The sequence below is a fragment of the Engraulis encrasicolus genome, chromosome 10, assembly GCF_034702125.1.
Source record: "Engraulis encrasicolus isolate BLACKSEA-1 chromosome 10, IST_EnEncr_1.0, whole genome shotgun sequence".
Classification (NCBI taxonomy): domain Eukaryota; kingdom Metazoa; phylum Chordata; class Actinopteri; order Clupeiformes; family Engraulidae; genus Engraulis; species Engraulis encrasicolus.
This window is the reverse complement of record NC_085866.1, coordinates 20,935,493-20,953,157: the sequence shown is the minus strand read 5'-3', so window position 1 is coordinate 20,953,157 and position 17,665 is coordinate 20,935,493. Positions and strand designations below refer to the sequence as shown.

General features: G+C 45.4%; 1 protein-coding gene across 9 annotated transcripts; it reads right to left on the bottom strand.

The window, feature by feature from the left end:
* Positions 1-757: 757 nt before the first annotated feature.
* nfyal (nuclear transcription factor Y, alpha, like) lies at positions 758-17,623 on the bottom strand. 9 transcript variants are annotated; one of them, XM_063208378.1, is made up of 10 exons: positions 17,436-17,532; positions 16,297-16,393; positions 15,550-15,636; positions 13,374-13,517; positions 12,637-12,768; positions 11,681-11,783; positions 11,115-11,287; positions 10,401-10,574; positions 4,050-4,163; positions 758-906 (listed from the first exon to the last, which is right to left on the bottom strand). In XM_063208378.1, exons 2-10 carry the CDS (start codon positions 16,369-16,371, stop codon positions 844-846), a joined length of 1,065 nt encoding a protein of 354 aa, XP_063064448.1. In that variant the 5' UTR covers positions 16,372-16,393; positions 17,436-17,532; the 3' UTR covers positions 758-843. The 9 variants fall into 9 exon arrangements, with proteins under 9 accessions (XP_063064448.1, XP_063064449.1, XP_063064444.1 ...); XM_063208379.1 differs by having other exon boundaries at positions 759-906; positions 11,133-11,287; XM_063208374.1 differs by lacking the exons at positions 758-906; positions 17,436-17,532 and adding an exon at positions 17,539-17,623 and having other exon boundaries at positions 3,329-4,163.
* Between the last annotated feature and the right edge of the window lie 42 nt (positions 17,624-17,665).

Genomic DNA, 17,665 nt, shown 5'->3' with positions numbered 1-17,665 from the left:
CCTTGTTTCTGAAGGTCATTCCTTGTGACCTTCTAGAGGTCAAATTTCTCTCATGTTCTCTTTTATGTTGTAGGCATGATGGCCATGGGGGGGTGGGGGTGGGGGCGGGGTCACCCTGGCGTGCATGACAGATCAGGGGACAAGGGACACTCCAGGTAGGCTGACGGATCACACCACTTCAGGAAGACAGAAGGAGCTGACGACAAGACGCCGGCCTGACTCGATGATACAGTGCTTACTGAAGATGAAGATGGGGGGGATGACTGGGGCGGCGGCAGCCAAATCAGCTGGAACCTGATTGTTGGTTTGTTGGCTGAGGTGGCAGTGATGCTCTCAGGTCTTTTGGATGTTTGGGGGGACGGGAGGAGGTGGTGGGGGGGGCTGTTGTCAGGGCAACTGGAGCACTTGCAGACATCCACATAAGAGCTGTGGCAATGTTGGGGATTGGGTGGCGTATTTTGGTGGGGTGAGGGTGATGTTTTGTCACTGCATTGGGGCACTTCCAGGGACGCGTGCACACACACACACGAGAGAGGAGTTGTGGCGGTGCTGGAGGTTTTGTTGAAGGAGAGGATTGTGCACATCCCAGGAAAAGGTGCAGGACGAAGGCCAACTGTAGTTTTCAAAGTGAGAAGTCCGCACACTTAAAATCCTTTTTGTTGTATTTTATTATTTCATGACAGGATTACTTTTCGACATCAACAGTCTTCATCAGATGATCTGATGAAGACTGTTGAGGTCAAAACGTAATCCTGCCGTGAAATACTAAAATACAACAAAAAGGATTTTAAGTGTGCGCACTTCTCACTTTGAAAACTACTGGTGCTGGAGCTTTTCCCTGGCCTAGGACACTCGGATCATCTGGGCCACGCTGTCTTCTCCGGAGGGGTTTGAATCCTGCTGCTCCTGTGGGCGGGAGAAGCCAGACATTAGCAACACCAAGTCAAGAGTCAAGAATACTTTGTTAAAAATCTATGCATCAGGATTAGCACAGAAGTTTGAAATTGCGTTTGACCAGTCTCCAATGTGCAGTTTAACTAAAAACATTTAAATAAGACATTGAAAATAATCTCCCTCTCTCTCTCACACACACACACTCACACACAACTAACCTACTCATTCATGAACACGTGACTCCGCGGGACAAATCAGTGCAGGGTTATAAATTAACTTTTTGTTTTTGAATCACTAGCCAATTTGACTTGTAGCCAAATACACACTCACTATTAGTCAAAATGGCTGGAAAGTTTTTGTTTCTACCAGCCAAACTGAATTTTTACCAGCATTTGGCTAGTTGGCTGGTGTTAATATAGAGTCCTGCATCAGCGTACTGTGCATCACTCACTCACCAGCGGTGAGTTTCTCAAAAGGGAAGTTGTTAGCCTGTTAGCAACTTCGGTAGTTGCCAATGGGAAAATGCATTGAAAGCAACGAAGTAGCTAATGTAGTAAGCAACTTTGGTTTCGAGAAATTCACCCCAGCTTTGTTTTTAGTTGATGTGACCTACTGAAGTAGAAGGAGAATGTCTGAAGTTTTTGTTTTTCTTAACGCACATTTTTCAGAAAACTCAAACTCGGCTATTGCTGCGTCAGAGACTTTTGTCCCCCAATCTTTTTGTAATTTTTCACATTTGGTCAGTCTAGAGGCATGAACTACCAGCCCAACGCACTGGACAAAACTTTTCTGAATCAGACGAGGACATTCATGAGCATTTTTAAGGTTAAAAATATTTAAGTTAGTAGATCTGCAATTAAAAAGTTATGATGACAACTGACACGTACAGGGCGAAGCACAGGGTAGAGCAATGAAGCAAAGCGAAAAAGCACAGCACACCAAAGCATGAGGATGAAATTTCAAGGACGTGTGTTACATGCTTACAACCAATTAAGGATTTGAAAGAAGTCAAAAATAATTAGATTGTTGATTGTGGCATTTATTTATGAGTTAATGACACAAATCAGACCAAAACAAACCATGAAGTGACAGTGAACGGCAAAAAAAATGTGCAAATTAACGATTATGATCAGATGACAAAAACATGAATGAACACAAATGAATGCATTGTCTTACTATCGGTTTGTTACAACTTCATTTAAAGCATGTAAGCACGTTCCATGGTCGAACTAAGGAAAAATACAGCATTTGAGGGGAAATCATACAAAAATAAAAACACAAGAAGGAGTATAAAATTATGTGCCCAAATAGCACTGGCAGAAAAGAGCTAAAATAGCACAGTCGAAGGGGCAGGGGTTGCCTGTGGGTGCAGCCATTTTCAGACCTCTCAACTCTGGCAACTTATCAGTAAATAAGGTATCTTCCCACCCATAACGATTTCACAGTAGAATACATTTCTTACAATGTCAAGAGTTACAAAAGCATTCAGCTCAAACTCAAATACATTCTTCTAGACAAAACAAGTCACAGTAACTTAGGTAATACTGTACTAAACTAGGTAGACCATGTGCCCAACAGGTTTTCTGTCAAATTCAACATTTTTTTTGTTCTCCCAATTGGAATGGTGTGTACTTGTGACATGACTATTTGCAGAAGAGAGGCTGCAGTTTCAAGTGCCTGGAATGGAACAGAACTTTTCCCAAGAGTAGTCAGGGCATACAGGTCAAAAGCCCCTGGTCACACTGTGTAGGAGGAACAAGTGAATGAATGTAATCTTAAGAGGTTGTGAGCCACTGCATCCACAGACAACCTTGTATCTGATCACGCAGTTCATGCCAACATAAGGCTGTACTAGATCAAAAAAAGTCTCTTTAAAAAGGAGGGAAAAAAGCAGATAGGACAATCCTCCAAGCCACAGAGAAAGCTGCCAACATGCCCATGAATGCTGCTCGAGCAGTGACTCTGAGGAGCATGTCATGCCAAAGCGGAGAGCAGAGCGCAAGGGGCATGAAATGGGAGAGGTCTTTGGGCTCAGGTCCATAGGTGGAGTGAAGAGGTGTGTGAGTGTGAGTGTGTGAGAGAGTGTGTGTGTGTGTGTGTGTGTGTGTGAGAGAGTGTGTGTGTGTGTGTGTGAATGTTTGTGTGTGTGTGCGTGTGCAAAGGGATTGGTTTGTCCTTGGGCAGGGAAAGCAAAGCATAGGCGGTATGAAGGAGGTGGGATGGGGAGGTCTTGGGGATGGTCCATAGGTGAGGGGAGTGGAGTGTGTTTGTGTGAGGGGAAAAGGGTGGGGATGAGTAGAGAGGATGGTGAAGTGGTTGCGGAGGGGCTGGTCTTTTGGGCTGTGGGAGGGTGTGTGTGTGTGCGTGTGTGTGTGTGTGTGTGTGTGTGTGTGTGTGTGTGTGTGTGTGTGTGTGTGTGTGTGTGTGTGTGTGTGTGTGTGTGTGTGTGTGTGTGTGTGTGTGTGTAAACTAGCTTATGCCAGGGGAGGGCTGCCCTGGGGCGGGCAGAACTCCCCTGCTCTGTGAATGGGGGAGCTGGGGAGAGGGAGACAGGACAGCGGACATTGGAGGTGATGAGGGCATTTCTGAAGGAGGTCTTTGGGCTCTGGGAGAAGGGTGCGTGGAAGTGTTAGTGAGTCTATGCCAGAGGAGTGAGTGTGGAGTATGAAGGGGTTAGGGGAGGCCTTTGGCCTCTGGCCTTTTAGCCAAGGAAAGGAGCACGGCTTGTGTGTGTGTGTGTGTGTGTGTGTGTGTGTGTGTGTGTGTGTGTGTGTGTGTGTGTGTGTGTGTGTGTGTGTGTGTGTGTGTGTGTGTGTGTGAGTGTGTGTGTGTGTGTGTGTGTGTGTGTGTGTGGCCTATGCCAGGGGAGGGGAGCCCTCTGCATGGGGTGAAGGGGACATGAAGGGGTTAGGGGTGGGCATTTTGGTCTCTGGTGTTTGTTTGGGGGGCACGGTGTGTGTGTGTGTGTGTGTGTGTGTGTGTGTGTGTGTGTGTGTGTGTGTGTGTGTGTGTGTGCACACTCTGGCCTATGCCAGGGGAGGGGTGCCCTGAGGCAGCCACTGCGAGCAGAACTCCACTGCCCGCTGTATGTCCTGCTCCTGCTTGACTCCTCCTCCTGCGCCTCCTCCCGCCTGCTGCTGCTGCTGGAGCCTCACCTGCATGGCGGCAGCCAGGGCCATCTCCTCCTTCTCCTTCGGCGAGAAGAAACGGCCGCCGTCGCCTCGCTTGCGCTGCATGGCGTGACGGTGGCGAGACTCATGCAGGTATTTCTGTAGCAGGGGGGGGGGGGGAGAAGGAGGAGGAGAGAGAAATTTAATTACACGCCTCCTTGGGATCACACAAAGTCAAAAAGTCACACAAAGTCCCAGAAAAAAACATTAATTTTATTGTGTATGAGGGTTTGGTATGCTTTGTCTTTGTGTTAGTGTGTTTTTTCGTACTCGTACAGGTTTTTCTGTCAGAGTAGGGAGAAGAGTATCAGTCAACCCATAAACCACTATGTCACTTTATCCAATTGTCAATCCTCCCATCTATCGCTCTAGAACAGTGATTCTCAAAGTGTGGTCTGGGGACCACTGGTGGTCCGCGACAGGACTCAGGTGATCCACAAGGGGATTTCTACTTTTCCAAGACAAACTAGCAGTAGGCTATAGTTGTAACTTTATTACAAAGCTAAACATAGCTGAAGTCATATTTTCACCACAATAGATCAGGCTTGAAATTGTAATAAAAAGTAAGTGACCTGCATCGAAATTAGCAGTGTCAAATTAGTAGGCTACTCGTCAACTGTCAATTCAGTTGACAGGTGGTCCCTGAACATTTTTGGGGGGACAAAGTGGTCCTCAGTCTGAAAATGTTTGAGAAACACTGCTCTAGAACAGCTGAGGACCATGTTGAATGATGATGCAAAGTCAGTGTGAGAGACAAGTCAAAATAGTCAACTTTGACATGTTTGACTACCTTAGACACTTAACACTTCCACTGATATCTGTTCAAAAGTGGCCAGATGAGTAGAAACCGGTAAAACGCGTCAGACAGACAATTGTGAGAAAATAACAAAAGCATCTATTACGGTCAGTTCTACTTCCTGATGAAGAATAGAAATTGGATTACTCCGAGATGAGAGATGAGAATGTAATGCACCACTTCCTGGAAGAGTTGCCTCATTTCTGAAAGTATTCTGAATTATATCCGTTTCATTCTTAGGACGTCCGTCCGTTGTGAAGTATATCCATCAAGATGCCAGAGACGGCTAGACTGGTAATCTGGCAAATAGGGCATTATCCCGGTGGGTCAGCAGTCCCCAAGGGCCGATACGATTGGCGTTGTAGCTGTTTAGAAGGGGAGGCCCATTTGTCCATCGTCAATATAGACCAGGGGTCCCCAAACTTTTTTCTCTGGGGGCCACATTATCATTCCTGACTGTGATCAGGGGCCGGGATACTAGGCCACTGCCTGTTATAGCCATAATTTCTAGCACAAAATAGTACATCTTTACAAGTGATTTGCAAAAGAAGTGAGTACTTCACATGGTGTTCAATTTGAAATACCACATGTTTTTGGTATTGCTTTTAATTTCTAATAACCATGTAAAAATAGCAAGGAAAGGTTAGAAAAATATGGTGATTGACAGTTTATGAGTGATACAATAGTAATGATAGGCCTGTTTACAGTGAGATGAGAAACTATGAAGACAAGACACTTCTGGTAAAATGAAACTGTAGGAAGGCCTGTTGATACACAAAATAAAATATTTAAAAAATATATTTTATCTTTTTTTTCTCTGTGAGGATTGCTTCTTTGGGCCAGTTCAAATGGTGAGCTGCAGAGAGGTGGAGGGCCGGTCAAAGGGGCATGGCGGGCCGCATCCGGCCCCCGGGCCTTAGTTTGGGGACCCCTGATATAGACAGTGGACTGATTCAGCCAGTCAAGATATACACTGTGGTATGAAAGTGCCCTGTATAGTATGCATTAGGGACTGGTCTATGCCAAAAGCGTTCCAGTCCAGCTCTGATGCCAGACTGAGTAGTGCTGTGCGTGGCACTGCAGTAATGTATTATAAATGTGTGGTGACTCATAGGACAAAGCTGGCACCCTGTAGACGCTGCGGCACTTCTCTACCTGTCAATCATCTCTCCTCTCCTGTCCTGTCCTGATCTGATCTCCACTCCACCCACTCATCCTGCATTCCCTTGGGCATTTTACCCTCTGCCACCTAGCACCAATGTTGCCAGATTGGACGGTTTCCCACCCAATTGGGCTGTTTAGGATGACTGCGGGTCAAAAAAATGGTATTGGGCTGTTTTTTCTATAGATTTATGGTCATAGAAGTCAATCAAATTTAGTTGAAATTGGGCTGGACTTAAGCATCTGGTTTGGGTTTTGAGCATTTTTGGGCTGGATATCAGTCACATCTGGCAACCCTGCTTAGAACAGCCTGTACACCGTCCATTACACTTGCATTTTAATTACTCACAACATTTCAGTTGTCCACACCTGTCTCAGGTGAGATTAGAGGGTCGCATCATTTCAATCTGAGGTGTGCGAAAGCGTCCCATGGTGAACCAATCACAGCCCACTAAGCTACTTCTCTGTAGCGAGAGGTGGACACAGTCACACCAGCCTGAGAAACGATTTCTGATAGATATTCCAGATTAGATGATTTCATTTACTAGCTCTTCCGTCTGTCTCGACTGTCTGAAGATCTGTATTGATTGGGACCAGTTGGTATAGTGAATCAGTTGTAAAAGTTATATAACATGACTTGGATCCACTATGTCAACCATGGCCTATAGATACTGTAGGTTTCCCCGTTTCCAAACATTTTCACTGTGAGGAGGGGCAGGATGCTAAGCAGCCAAGCATGTGAGCAATTTTTTTTTGTGACAGCAGTTTCCAACTATCAGAGGCTGAAGAGGGACCCCTGGCTACACACGCAGACAGGATTGTTTACAAACCCCCGTATAGCTGTCAATCATCTCTGAGTTACGCCTACTGACCCTGCACCTTGGAGATGTACAGTAGCTCAGTCCATTGGCCTTACACAGCACTCAATCATCGCCAAGGACTCATCCTACTCAGCACCACATACGTCAGCCAGCCCATTGGCCTTCTATAGCAGACAGTCAATTTATCTCTCCTGCTCGGTCTACTCCTTGAGGATTTTCAGGCCGACCAGAACGGAGCCAGTGCCGGTGCCTGCACCAGTTACGTTCGGCACCAAAGTGCTTATCTGTGAACCGCCCGTGTTCATACCGCGCTCCGAACTTGTTCTGCACGTGACTGTGTTACCCGGATGAACCTGCTGACGCCCATGTTGCAGTCACGGTTCACGGAGAAAAAATAAAAGTATTTTGCGGTCCACATTGCGAACCAACTTTCTAGTTCACGAACGCTAAATCTGTGGCGTGAACACAACAGCCAGTTCGCGATAAGGTACCGGAACAGGCACCGGCACAGTTCTCAGTCGGCCTGAATGCGCCCTAGATTTTACTATCTAGCACTGCTCTACAGCTGTCAATCATTTGTGCTCTCTGGGCCCCAACCACCCACCCACTCTGTTCTCTTCAGGCGCATTCAGGCCGACAGAAAACTGTGCCCGCACCTAATATCGAACCGGCTGGTGTGTTCACACCACAAGACTGAGCGTTCAGGAACCTGAAAATTGGTTTGCAATGTAGAGCGAAAAATACTTTTTTTTTCTCCCCTCTGCAAACCGTGACGACAACGTGGACGTCAGCAGGTTCGTTCGTGTAACACAGGGGTGGGGAACTATGTTAAAGGCCATTTACCCGTTTTATCCAGCCCCAGACATAATTGTAATGTTATGCAGCTTCACATGAAATATGACATTTTGTAAAGGAATCTTAGAAATTACATTTGCAATACAATCAAGTTATATTCAGGGGACCTACGGAAGTTGGGGTCTGTTTTAAAGGTGGCTGCCTTCAATGTAGGCCTAAAGTGCAGGGGGAAATCATGGTTTGTGTTCATAATACGGCGCTCAGAGGACTTTTACTGCCCTTGGAGTAATTTGAAGTGGATCCTCGAATGAAAAAGGTTCCCCACCCCTGGTTTAACACATGGTGTGCATTCCAATATGCAACCTTGCGTCCTCCACTTGTGCTTGTGGCCTTGTACCAGGAAGTAATGTCATGATGACATCACGGACAACAGCATTACATTTCAATCTCTATTCAATTTCTATCTTGCAAAAGCTCAATTGTCAAGTCATTTTCTCATTTGCAAATTGGATGGTGAATGAAAAACAGTCCCCCCAAAAGTTGTTGTGGCAGGGCCGACAGCTGGGAAACTTTATTATTTTCTCCACGGAGGAGGGGCCAGGAGGCAGGGCGAGGCCACAAGCACAAGTGGAGGACGCAAGGTCACTTATTGGAATGGACCCATGGTAAGATATGGAAAAGTTCTTTCCTCTGCTTGATGGGATCAGAGAGGGTCTATGGGTAGTACGAGAGAGGAATCTCGCTACTTTTTCCGGGTGGTACTGTCCACTAAGTGGCGCCATCCAGACAGTGCAGAGGCTGTTAGAATGAATGGGGTCCCATGGAGCTCAATCACAGATGCTGCCATTGCTTTGGGAGAGAACTGGTATCATCGTTTCATTTTATTTTCCCCAAAGGCAGGATACATTATCCTTTCAAACAGCACTTAGTTTGAATGTTTAAACTCCCTGGATATTTGTAAAATATGTCTTTATTGTCAATATGACGTCAGCAAGACGAAAGAAATGGTAGTGGACTTCAGGAAGGTGCAGAGCAGGGCATACACGCCACTTACCATCAGCGGGGAGCCTGTGGAGAGGGTCTCAAATTACAAGTACCTGGGATTACACCTGACTGAGGACCTCTCCTGGTCACAACACACTCAACACCTGACAGCAAAATCCAGGCAGCGGCTGTACTTTCTCCGCCTACTGAGGAAGTTTAAGGTCTCCACTCCCATCCTGACCACCTTCTATTCATCAGCGGTGGAAAGTGTGTTAACAGGCTGTTTTACGGCCTGGTTTGGAAGCTGCACACAACAACAACAGAAGGACCTACAGAGAGTGCCAACCTTCCAGGACTCTTGGGCCTTTACACTAAGAGAGTGAGAGCCAGGGCTAGGAAGATTATGCAGGATGTCTCACACCCCAACTCTTACATGTTCACCCTACTTAAGTCCTGCAGACGACTCAGAACCATTCAGGCCAGAACAGAAAGAATGAGGAAAAGTTTTTACCCCCAGGCAGTGCGACTGCTGAACAGAGACTTTTTAAAATAATAATTTTCTTTGTTTTTTTTTCTTTAACTTATTTCTCACCTTTTATTTCCTTTTTTACTTTACTTCTTTAATTTTTAATTTTTAAGATGCAGAGCTGATGACCTCATCATCATTTCACTACAATTACCATGTATGTGACAAATAAAAGTACTTGAACTTGAACGAGTGTCTTCACACACTGCGTTTGGATTGGTCGTCCGGCTGCATTGCTGTGATCACGACTGCCGTACACCAATTTTGTTAGCAAGATGCTAGCGGAGCCTGACTCATAAATGCCAAAGCTGTAAGAAACCAGGAGGATATAACTCCCAGGTTATTTTACATTTCATTTAAATCCACATTGGTTTATCAGAACTTACAGTAATATTGTCAAGTTTCCGCCGACAGCGAGCACAATTGTCAGTTATTAGCGCCAGCCTTATGGCCTCTGCTGTCTCGACAGCGCTCCCTAGGTGAACTGCAGACACGGGTTGGAGGGCGAGATTGGACACTGTATGTAAACCCACTGTAAAGGGGTCTTTCCATCAAGCACAGCCCATTGGCCCTCTATGGCGGTCAAGCATCTCTCATGGGCTACACTCACTCACCCTGCACTTTTTGGGATCCTTCAACTTAGCAGAGCACATTGGCCTTTCAATAATATCACCCATGCACCACCCATTCACTTGGTCTTCGTTGGGGATTTTGTCACCAAGCAATGCCCACTGGCATTCGATAGCTGCCAATTATATGTAGACCCGATAGTAGAACATAGGTCCTGAGCCTGAATCCTTCCAAAAAAAAAGAAATAGTTAAGCCCTGATGGCTTTATTTTATTTGACATGACAAACCCTACCGAGCCTGAATACCATCAGCCCTGCATATCAACTATTGCCTTGCCCACTCACCCTGTGGCATCTTATCACCTACATCAGGAGTTCCCAAGCCTTCCCAACATTCTCAAACTTTCCAACTTAAAAATTTCACAAATGCTCGGGCCCACCTCTGACCCAATAAAACAATAAAGCTCAAATAAAGAGTCAACAGCCACCCACACAATTTTTTTTTTTGATTTTTAGAACATGATTTCAAGGCCCCACTTGGAATACTTTCAAGGCCCACCAGTGGGCCCGGGCCCACAGTTTGAGAATCACTGACCTGAAAAACAGCTGTGAATTGGTCGTCTGCAGCTGTCAATCATCTCATATCATATCAAACCACCCATGGCCCGCCCCACCCCAACTCACCCTGCGCTCCTTGGGGATCTTGCCCTCGGCCTCCAGCTTGGCTCGCGCCTGCCTCCTCTTCAGGATGCGGTGGTACTGCTTGGCATTGACGTAGAGAGGCTCCTCTTCCAGCATCTCCGCCCCCGGCAGAGGGATCCTCTGGATCGCGGGCACAGCGCCACCCCCTGGTACCATCTAGAACAGCAGGCGATGGTGGTGGTGGTGATGGGAGGGAAGGCATGAGGAGAGAGACACAGAAAAAGACAAGACATAGATTAGTTTTTATACTTAAATAAGGTGTGTTCCAAGAAAAGCCACTGTTACAAGATATAAAAAATCTGAAACAGTGGATAAGAAAAAGGTCATGAAATGTTAAAAGAGTGACATGCAGGAATTAAAATTCATGAGTTGCATTGCATCAAGTTGAATAGCAAAAGATATTGGAAATTGCAAAATGCAGACAGGAAATTAAAAGAATAGCAACTATCAAAAAAGAGCTTTCATTATTTTTATGAGCAAGAATGTAGCATGGAAAGACTGCGAAATGAAAGATTGTAAAAGTTCAATAGTGAAAACAGATACAGCCCATGAGGAGGAGGAGGAGGAGGAAAGTGATAGGTAAGAAAAGTGATAATTAAAGTAAATTATATATTACATTAGGTGTGCTAACTCCAGGCCATCCCCCATTTTGGTGATTTTGCTACTAGGGGTATTAGGTAAAAACATTCAAGGTACCTCATTGGAAGGTCTTACCATGACCATTCCCCCGCCAGCATTAACCATGTTGCCGGAGACAGGCAGGGTGACCGTGACAGTGCCCTGGCCACTGTTGGTAGTCGATGTGTTGGCGCCCCCTGCCTGCACGATCTGGGTACCGGCCAGGGAGCCTGCCGGGATGGTGATCATCCCTACGAAAACACAGAGAGAGAGAGAGAGAGAGAGAGAGAGAGAGAGAGAGAGAGAAACATTGATTTTTATTGTATTAATCTTGATTGAATGTTTTGAAAATATTCCTTAAGTGAACACTATTAAAGGCAAATCACGAGTTAGAATGGTTGCAAGGAAGACGAAATTAGGAGGTTATATTGCCCACTACAAAAAAATTCTCTGCTACTGAAAAAAATCTACAAAATGTTTTACAGTCCAATATTAAGTGATAAAAATAGCTAGGCAATCAAAAAAATCACAGAAATACAAAGTATCATGGCATGATGGTAAGTAAAGCCTGTTACCAAATACAGTACAGCATGCCATGTGTTCAGGCATTGCATAACAGTTATGGCCGGCAGGTGTGTGTGTACCTTGTTGCAGGACTGTTCCGTCTGCGTTAACCGGCTGGTAGACGATGGTCTGGCCCTCGGCCGTCTGTGCCACCTGCTGCCCCTGCACTGTGATCTGTTGGCCCTGAGAGAGGAAGGGGATGGAACACACACACAGACACACACACACAGTTTAGTACTTTTATTTGAATCGCAGCACATTAAAAGTTACACAGATTCAAATGCTGATGGAAATCACAGCAGAGTTGTAGAGGGATGATCATACAGTTAGTCAGTCCAATATTGTCTATGGATAAATATGACCTCTCCGTCTCCGGACGGACGGACGGACACACACACACAATATAAAGGTCATGGGACTGTGCATGCAAAAATATGGAGCTTATCCATACCCAGCTACACAGACAAAAAAAGTTTTTTTTTACCAGCCACTCAACAGTGAATAGCTAATATTTTGTATGCAAAATTTAGCAACCGTGTGTGTGTGTGTGTGTGTGTGTAGTATAGTATGTGGATTAGGGGTCGACCGATACAGGTTTTTTAATGGCCGATGCGATACCGATTTTTTTGTCATCACCCTTGGCCGATACCCGATTTCCGATACCCGATATTTGGGGCCGATATGGGTAAAAAAAGGTAAAAATTTGACAAATTTTCCAGGTCTCAAGTTAAAAATAAACATTCCTTTAACATTATCAAACTGAGGTAGAACTTGTAACATTTAAACACCCACTCTAACAATCAAGTAATGTCTAACAATCAAGTAATAAAAAAAATTAAGTGTCTTGGTGCTTTAAAAAAAAAAACCCTGAATGACATAAAATAATTAATATTGCGTTTCGGCCAAAACCACACGCGTATCGGCCGATACCGATACACTTAAAATATGCAAATATCGGCCCGATACCGATATAAATATCAGTCTATCCTTAATGTGGATGGATGATGATCTGCTGTGTGTGTGTGTGTGTCCTCACCTGGTTCTGCCCTGCGGTGATGGCTGCCTGTGGCTGCTGGATGATAATCTGCTGTGCCTGGCCCTGCTGGCCCTGCAGCTGTAGCGTCTGGCCGCCCTGCAGCTGGATCTGACCCGGCTGCACCAGCTGGATCTACAGTGGAGGAGAGAAGGGCGGATAAGAACCATGACAACTTTAGACTAGTAACCATTACTATTACAAAACTCTGCAGAATACACTGAATTCACTCAATTCTACATTCTTGCCTTGTTTCATCACATTACAATTATTGCTTAAAATCTAAAATAACCTAAATGGATGAGATGAGCGTAAGCTAATTGTAATGTAATGCTAAGATAAAAAATAAATAAATGAGCTTGTTGGGTGCATTTACTATTCATCAAAATAATCATGACTATTTCCACCACAAACAGACATGCCTACACTCCTCTATCACCTCTCCACCCCCATCGCAACTTGCTTGTATGTGAATGTGTATATATATGTGTATATATATATATATGTATATATATGCGTGTACTTATATGCTGTATTGTATTCTACACATTGTCTTCTATGCCTACACTCCTCTACCAACTCCCCACCCACCCCCATCGCAACTTGCTTGTATGTATGTGTATATATATGCATTTTGTAATACTGTGCTATAAATATATGCTGTACTGTATTCTACGCATCGTCTTCCATGCCTACTCTCCTCTACCGCCTCCCCACCCACCACATCCAGAACTGCTTACCTGCTGTAGGCTCTGTGCTCCCGACACGGGCACCTGCATGATGGTCTGTCCCTGGCCCCCCATGGCCTGTACCATGATGGGCTGGCCGGAGGACGTGATGAGCTGGCCTCCACTCACCTGCACCATCAGGGGCTGCGCTTGTACCTGGCAAGGAGGGGGGTGGAGGGGCAGCCAAGGAGAGAGGAGGTCAGCATTGGGTGTGGGGGGAGGCAATAGGGTGAGTGAGTGACCTCATCTGGGTGCAAACTCAGCAGTGGGTGGTGGTGGTGGTTTTCACATGCAGCACCGTACGGAAGCACAGAGACAGATGTACAGAGGGGTAAGGAGTCACTGTAGAATTGGGACTCTACGCATCATCCCCCAGCTTGCAGGTGCATCACAGTGGGAAAGACATCACTGAAAAGGAGAGGCTGGAGCACACTGCAGGAGGCTGGAGCACACTGCAGCTTAGTTTTCAAGACTTTATTCTGATCACACACCCGACTAATGTTTCGGTGTTGCTACACCTTCTTCGGAGTCTCTGAAGAAGGTGTAGCAACACCGAAATTTTAGTCGGGTGTGTGCACAGCATATGGTCTTGAAAACTAAGCTGCAGTGTGCTCCAGCCTCTCCTTTTCAGATAATGAGTTACTGTTGCGCTGCACTGTACTACACAGGGCGACCGGCTCAGTGCAAGACCTGTGGTGGGAAATGAATGTCGGAAAACTGCACGGGGCGACGGCATGTTTGGAGTAAATGTACCTAGGGCTTCACAATGTACTGAAGACTGATGACAAGATATGATAATGACCAGCTCAGTCTACGTCTGTGCTGGGAATGTTTGGAGGCGACCTAACTAAATATTAGGGCTGCACAATGTACTGATTAACGCACAATGAACGATAACATTGTTTTGTCTACTGGTCTAGTTGTCGTGAATCAGATCATTGTTCCAAGATTCAGTAAATGTTATTTCTTATTGCACATTATCTAAACACTGCTACCATGAGAAAATATTTATCAAGTTCTGCTAACTAAAGACAATGCATTTGATTAAAATGATACATTTCAAAACCAATACGATGTATTCAGTCTCTGGGATACTTGTTTCTCAAAAGCGCTTGGGTGGGAAATAAAGTTTCCTGTTAAACTTGTGGTTGTAAGGGCAAAACGAAAGGTAGCTTGTCCAGAGGTAAGAGAGAAGTGCTTAAACTGAAATATTCACAAATGTGATGATGCATGGATGCGCAACACATAGCCACTTTACATCACATACAGTACACATGCAGCTTATGTAGTGCAGACAAGATGCAGTGCGGACAAGACTTGTATCCATGACATGAGTGACCATGCCGTCAATCAAACAGATACCATGTATGTATGCGCGCGCACACACACACACACACACACACACAGTGAAAAGAAGCATGCCGAAAGCCACTTGTGTTGCACAGGTGCACAGCTGAGCACACACCACCACAAACCACAGCTCAAAAGGCTGCTGACAAGGTCCGAGGACAATTTGCATGGATCCAATTGTAACTGTGGCGTCTGCTTGTGAATGGAAGTACTATGGCACCGGACTGACTGTGCACTCTTGCCAGCATGTCTGATCATGCCCATAAGGCGGAGTCATGACAGTAGTAAAACTGAACAAACATACTCTCTCAAGTCATCTCTTGTGTGTTGCATTGACCTGAAAGCACTATCTGACAGATGCGTTTCGACCCCAAAGCCTTTCTCAGATTCTCACTCACTAGATTATGCTTCGAGAAACTGAGGATGGTTTTAAGAAAAAAAACACATCTAGCTCTATTCATAGCTGCACTTAGGTCAATAAACAAGACAAAGAAAGCTTGAAAACACACATTTGTCCATTGTCCTTTCTTTGCTCGCCATAATTCTCTGTTTTCTGTCATGACAGGATGGGCATCAACTCAAAAGCATGCTGGCCGGGAGGCTTACAGCACATACACTGAGGCTGTGTCCAAAATGTGCACATGTTCACTATTAAGCTTACACACACACAAGTTCACTGCACAGGGCTCGACTTGGAATTGATCCATTCCCTACATAGTACTGTGTACAAGTGAACATTCTGGATTCAGCCTATTGAGAGAGCTGCATGCAGAACAGAAGGCGACGGAGGAGCTGGAGGTCATAGGTCATAGAGGTCAGGGGTCAGAGTTCACACCACTACCTGGAGTGTCTGCACTTGCTGGCCCGCCGCCGTGGCAACGGGAGCCTCGGCCTGCAGCTGCACAGCAGTCACTGTGCCCTGCGCCTGCAGACAACCGCACCAACGTTGGGTTACTCAAATCAGCGACGCCCACCTGGCTCATCGCACTGGGCTCGTTGGAAACAGTTTGGCTTTCTATGGATGTTAGGTGAACGGCTGGCTGATAACAGTGCATGCTGAACTTGTGAAATAGCAACTGGAGCAAGGTGTCAAAACGTGATGGCGTTTATTAACACTATTGCCTGAACGAACGCCCGTGTCACATGAGCAGGTACAGAGTGGTATAACATTCAGTCCAGAAATGTCATTAGTTCATGTCCAGAATGCACTGCTGAAAACCAGTCACTGGCTAGCCAGCTCGACGATTTCAAACAGGCCCAGTGACGTTACATGGGTCAACATTACAAATGAAGAAACAACTTGTCTTTTCCCTGGCTGGCGCACACACACACACACACACACACACAAAACAGTTTCCAGTTTTAGAACGTCTCTACAGTTAGCCTTATCCAATGCAGAACACAAACACCACACAAAACAAAACAAAGACCAAATGACTCGTTTCATAATGCACACACAAAAACATTCAGGACACTCTTGGGTCAGTGGATAGGCAGTACAGTTGCATACACTTGTGCTATTGATCAAATCTCGTGTTTGCTGTTAGTTAATTAACTTGAATTAACTTTGATCATTCCTTCATACCTGCTGCTGAATCTGTCCATTGGTCGCCTGGACTACAATCTGCTCCCCGCTGTTGGCGGTAGTGTATTGCTCCATGACCCTCTTCAGAATTCTCTACCTGGGATGAGACAAGAACAATAATTCAGTTCTTTATTCCAGACCCAAGGGGATCCATATCACATGTAAAAACATCACAACATAGTAAAAAGAAGAAGCAGAAAAAAACATAGAGCAATAAGATTCCATATGACTGACGAATAGACATGGAGGGCGTTAACACCTTTTTATGAGATTGAGAAACGATCATGACCATACAATACAGTTTATTCTGTGTTGGCAACATCCAGGTGTCCATAGGGGCTTTGTAGGATGCAACTGAAGAACTGTCTTTCCTGGAAGCTAATGTCAGCTAGAGCTCTAGTGAGCGTTTGCCAGTTATTGTGGAAAGGTAGCAGACAACGTCAATGGAATTTCATCAGGTAAGTAGCAGCATGCAAAAAAAAGAACAACAAAGCACATAATTGACAGGTAATAGTCGTAGTCATACACAGAGCCACTGGAAGAGATAGCACTGCTTAGCACGCTCGGGGGAGGAACGATATTTGGAAAAGCCTATGGTCTGATTTATGGATTCTGCGAATCCACCTGGAAACGTGTTTGGGATTCTTGCAAAATAAACGTCTGTAGTTAGCTGGATAGATTCTACTTCAGATAATTTCGACTCGATATGACCAAAAATGCCAGGACTGTAAGGCCACATCTACCCACTAAGAGTCTGAAGTCTAGCTGCTACTGCTTTTGTGCGAGGCAACACAAACAAACCTTCGCCTACGGTTAGCTCCTATTACCAAAAGTCCAATAGAAAGGTTATTCTGAGCTCGTTCGAGTACGCTGGCTCACATCGATCAGAGGAATTATGAGTAGTTTAACCTCACTGCTCACTGAGCAGCATGGGATAGCTCGAAATGTGACCACAGTCCAGCAAGAATTACTTGGCCGTGGTCCTCAAACAAAGAACAACGGCACGTCTTGCTAACTAGCTAGCAACGTTGTATTTTACAGCTAACTTGCTTGCTAACCCTTGGCCATTTTGTGTAGCTTTACTGAGACACCACTGTTGTTTGACCATGCCGATGGTTGTTGTATTCGTCTCACGTTACCGTTTCAATTTCTGTATTTTGCAGAATTAGTAATTTGGTTGGTCAATGACAAACCAATCCGTGTTGTCAGCTACCATCCCTTTCAAGCCGTGCACCCTTTTACCGTTTCTCGGCTGTCCGGTTATCCTCTGATTGGCTCCAGCGTAGATCTCAAAAACCCAATCATCAGAGTGTGCAGAGAAAATGGCGCTAATAAGAACCTCGGTGGTCACGTGGACGCCGAATTCTGA

Bases quoted from the DNA above. Each gene is read 5' to 3' on its own strand.
- nfyal (XM_063208374.1), bottom strand. From the start codon at position 16,371: ATGGAGCAATACACTACCGCCAACAGCGGGGAGCAGATTGTAGTCCAG. The intron at 10,575-11,114 runs GTACCTTGAATG...CTGCTGTTCTAG, and splicing joins TGGTAAGACCTTCCAATGAG to ATGGTACCAGGGGGTGGCGC. The intron at 4,164-10,400 runs GTGAGTTGGGGT...CCCCTGCTACAG, and splicing joins AGATCCCCAAGGAGCGCAGG to AAATACCTGCATGAGTCTCG.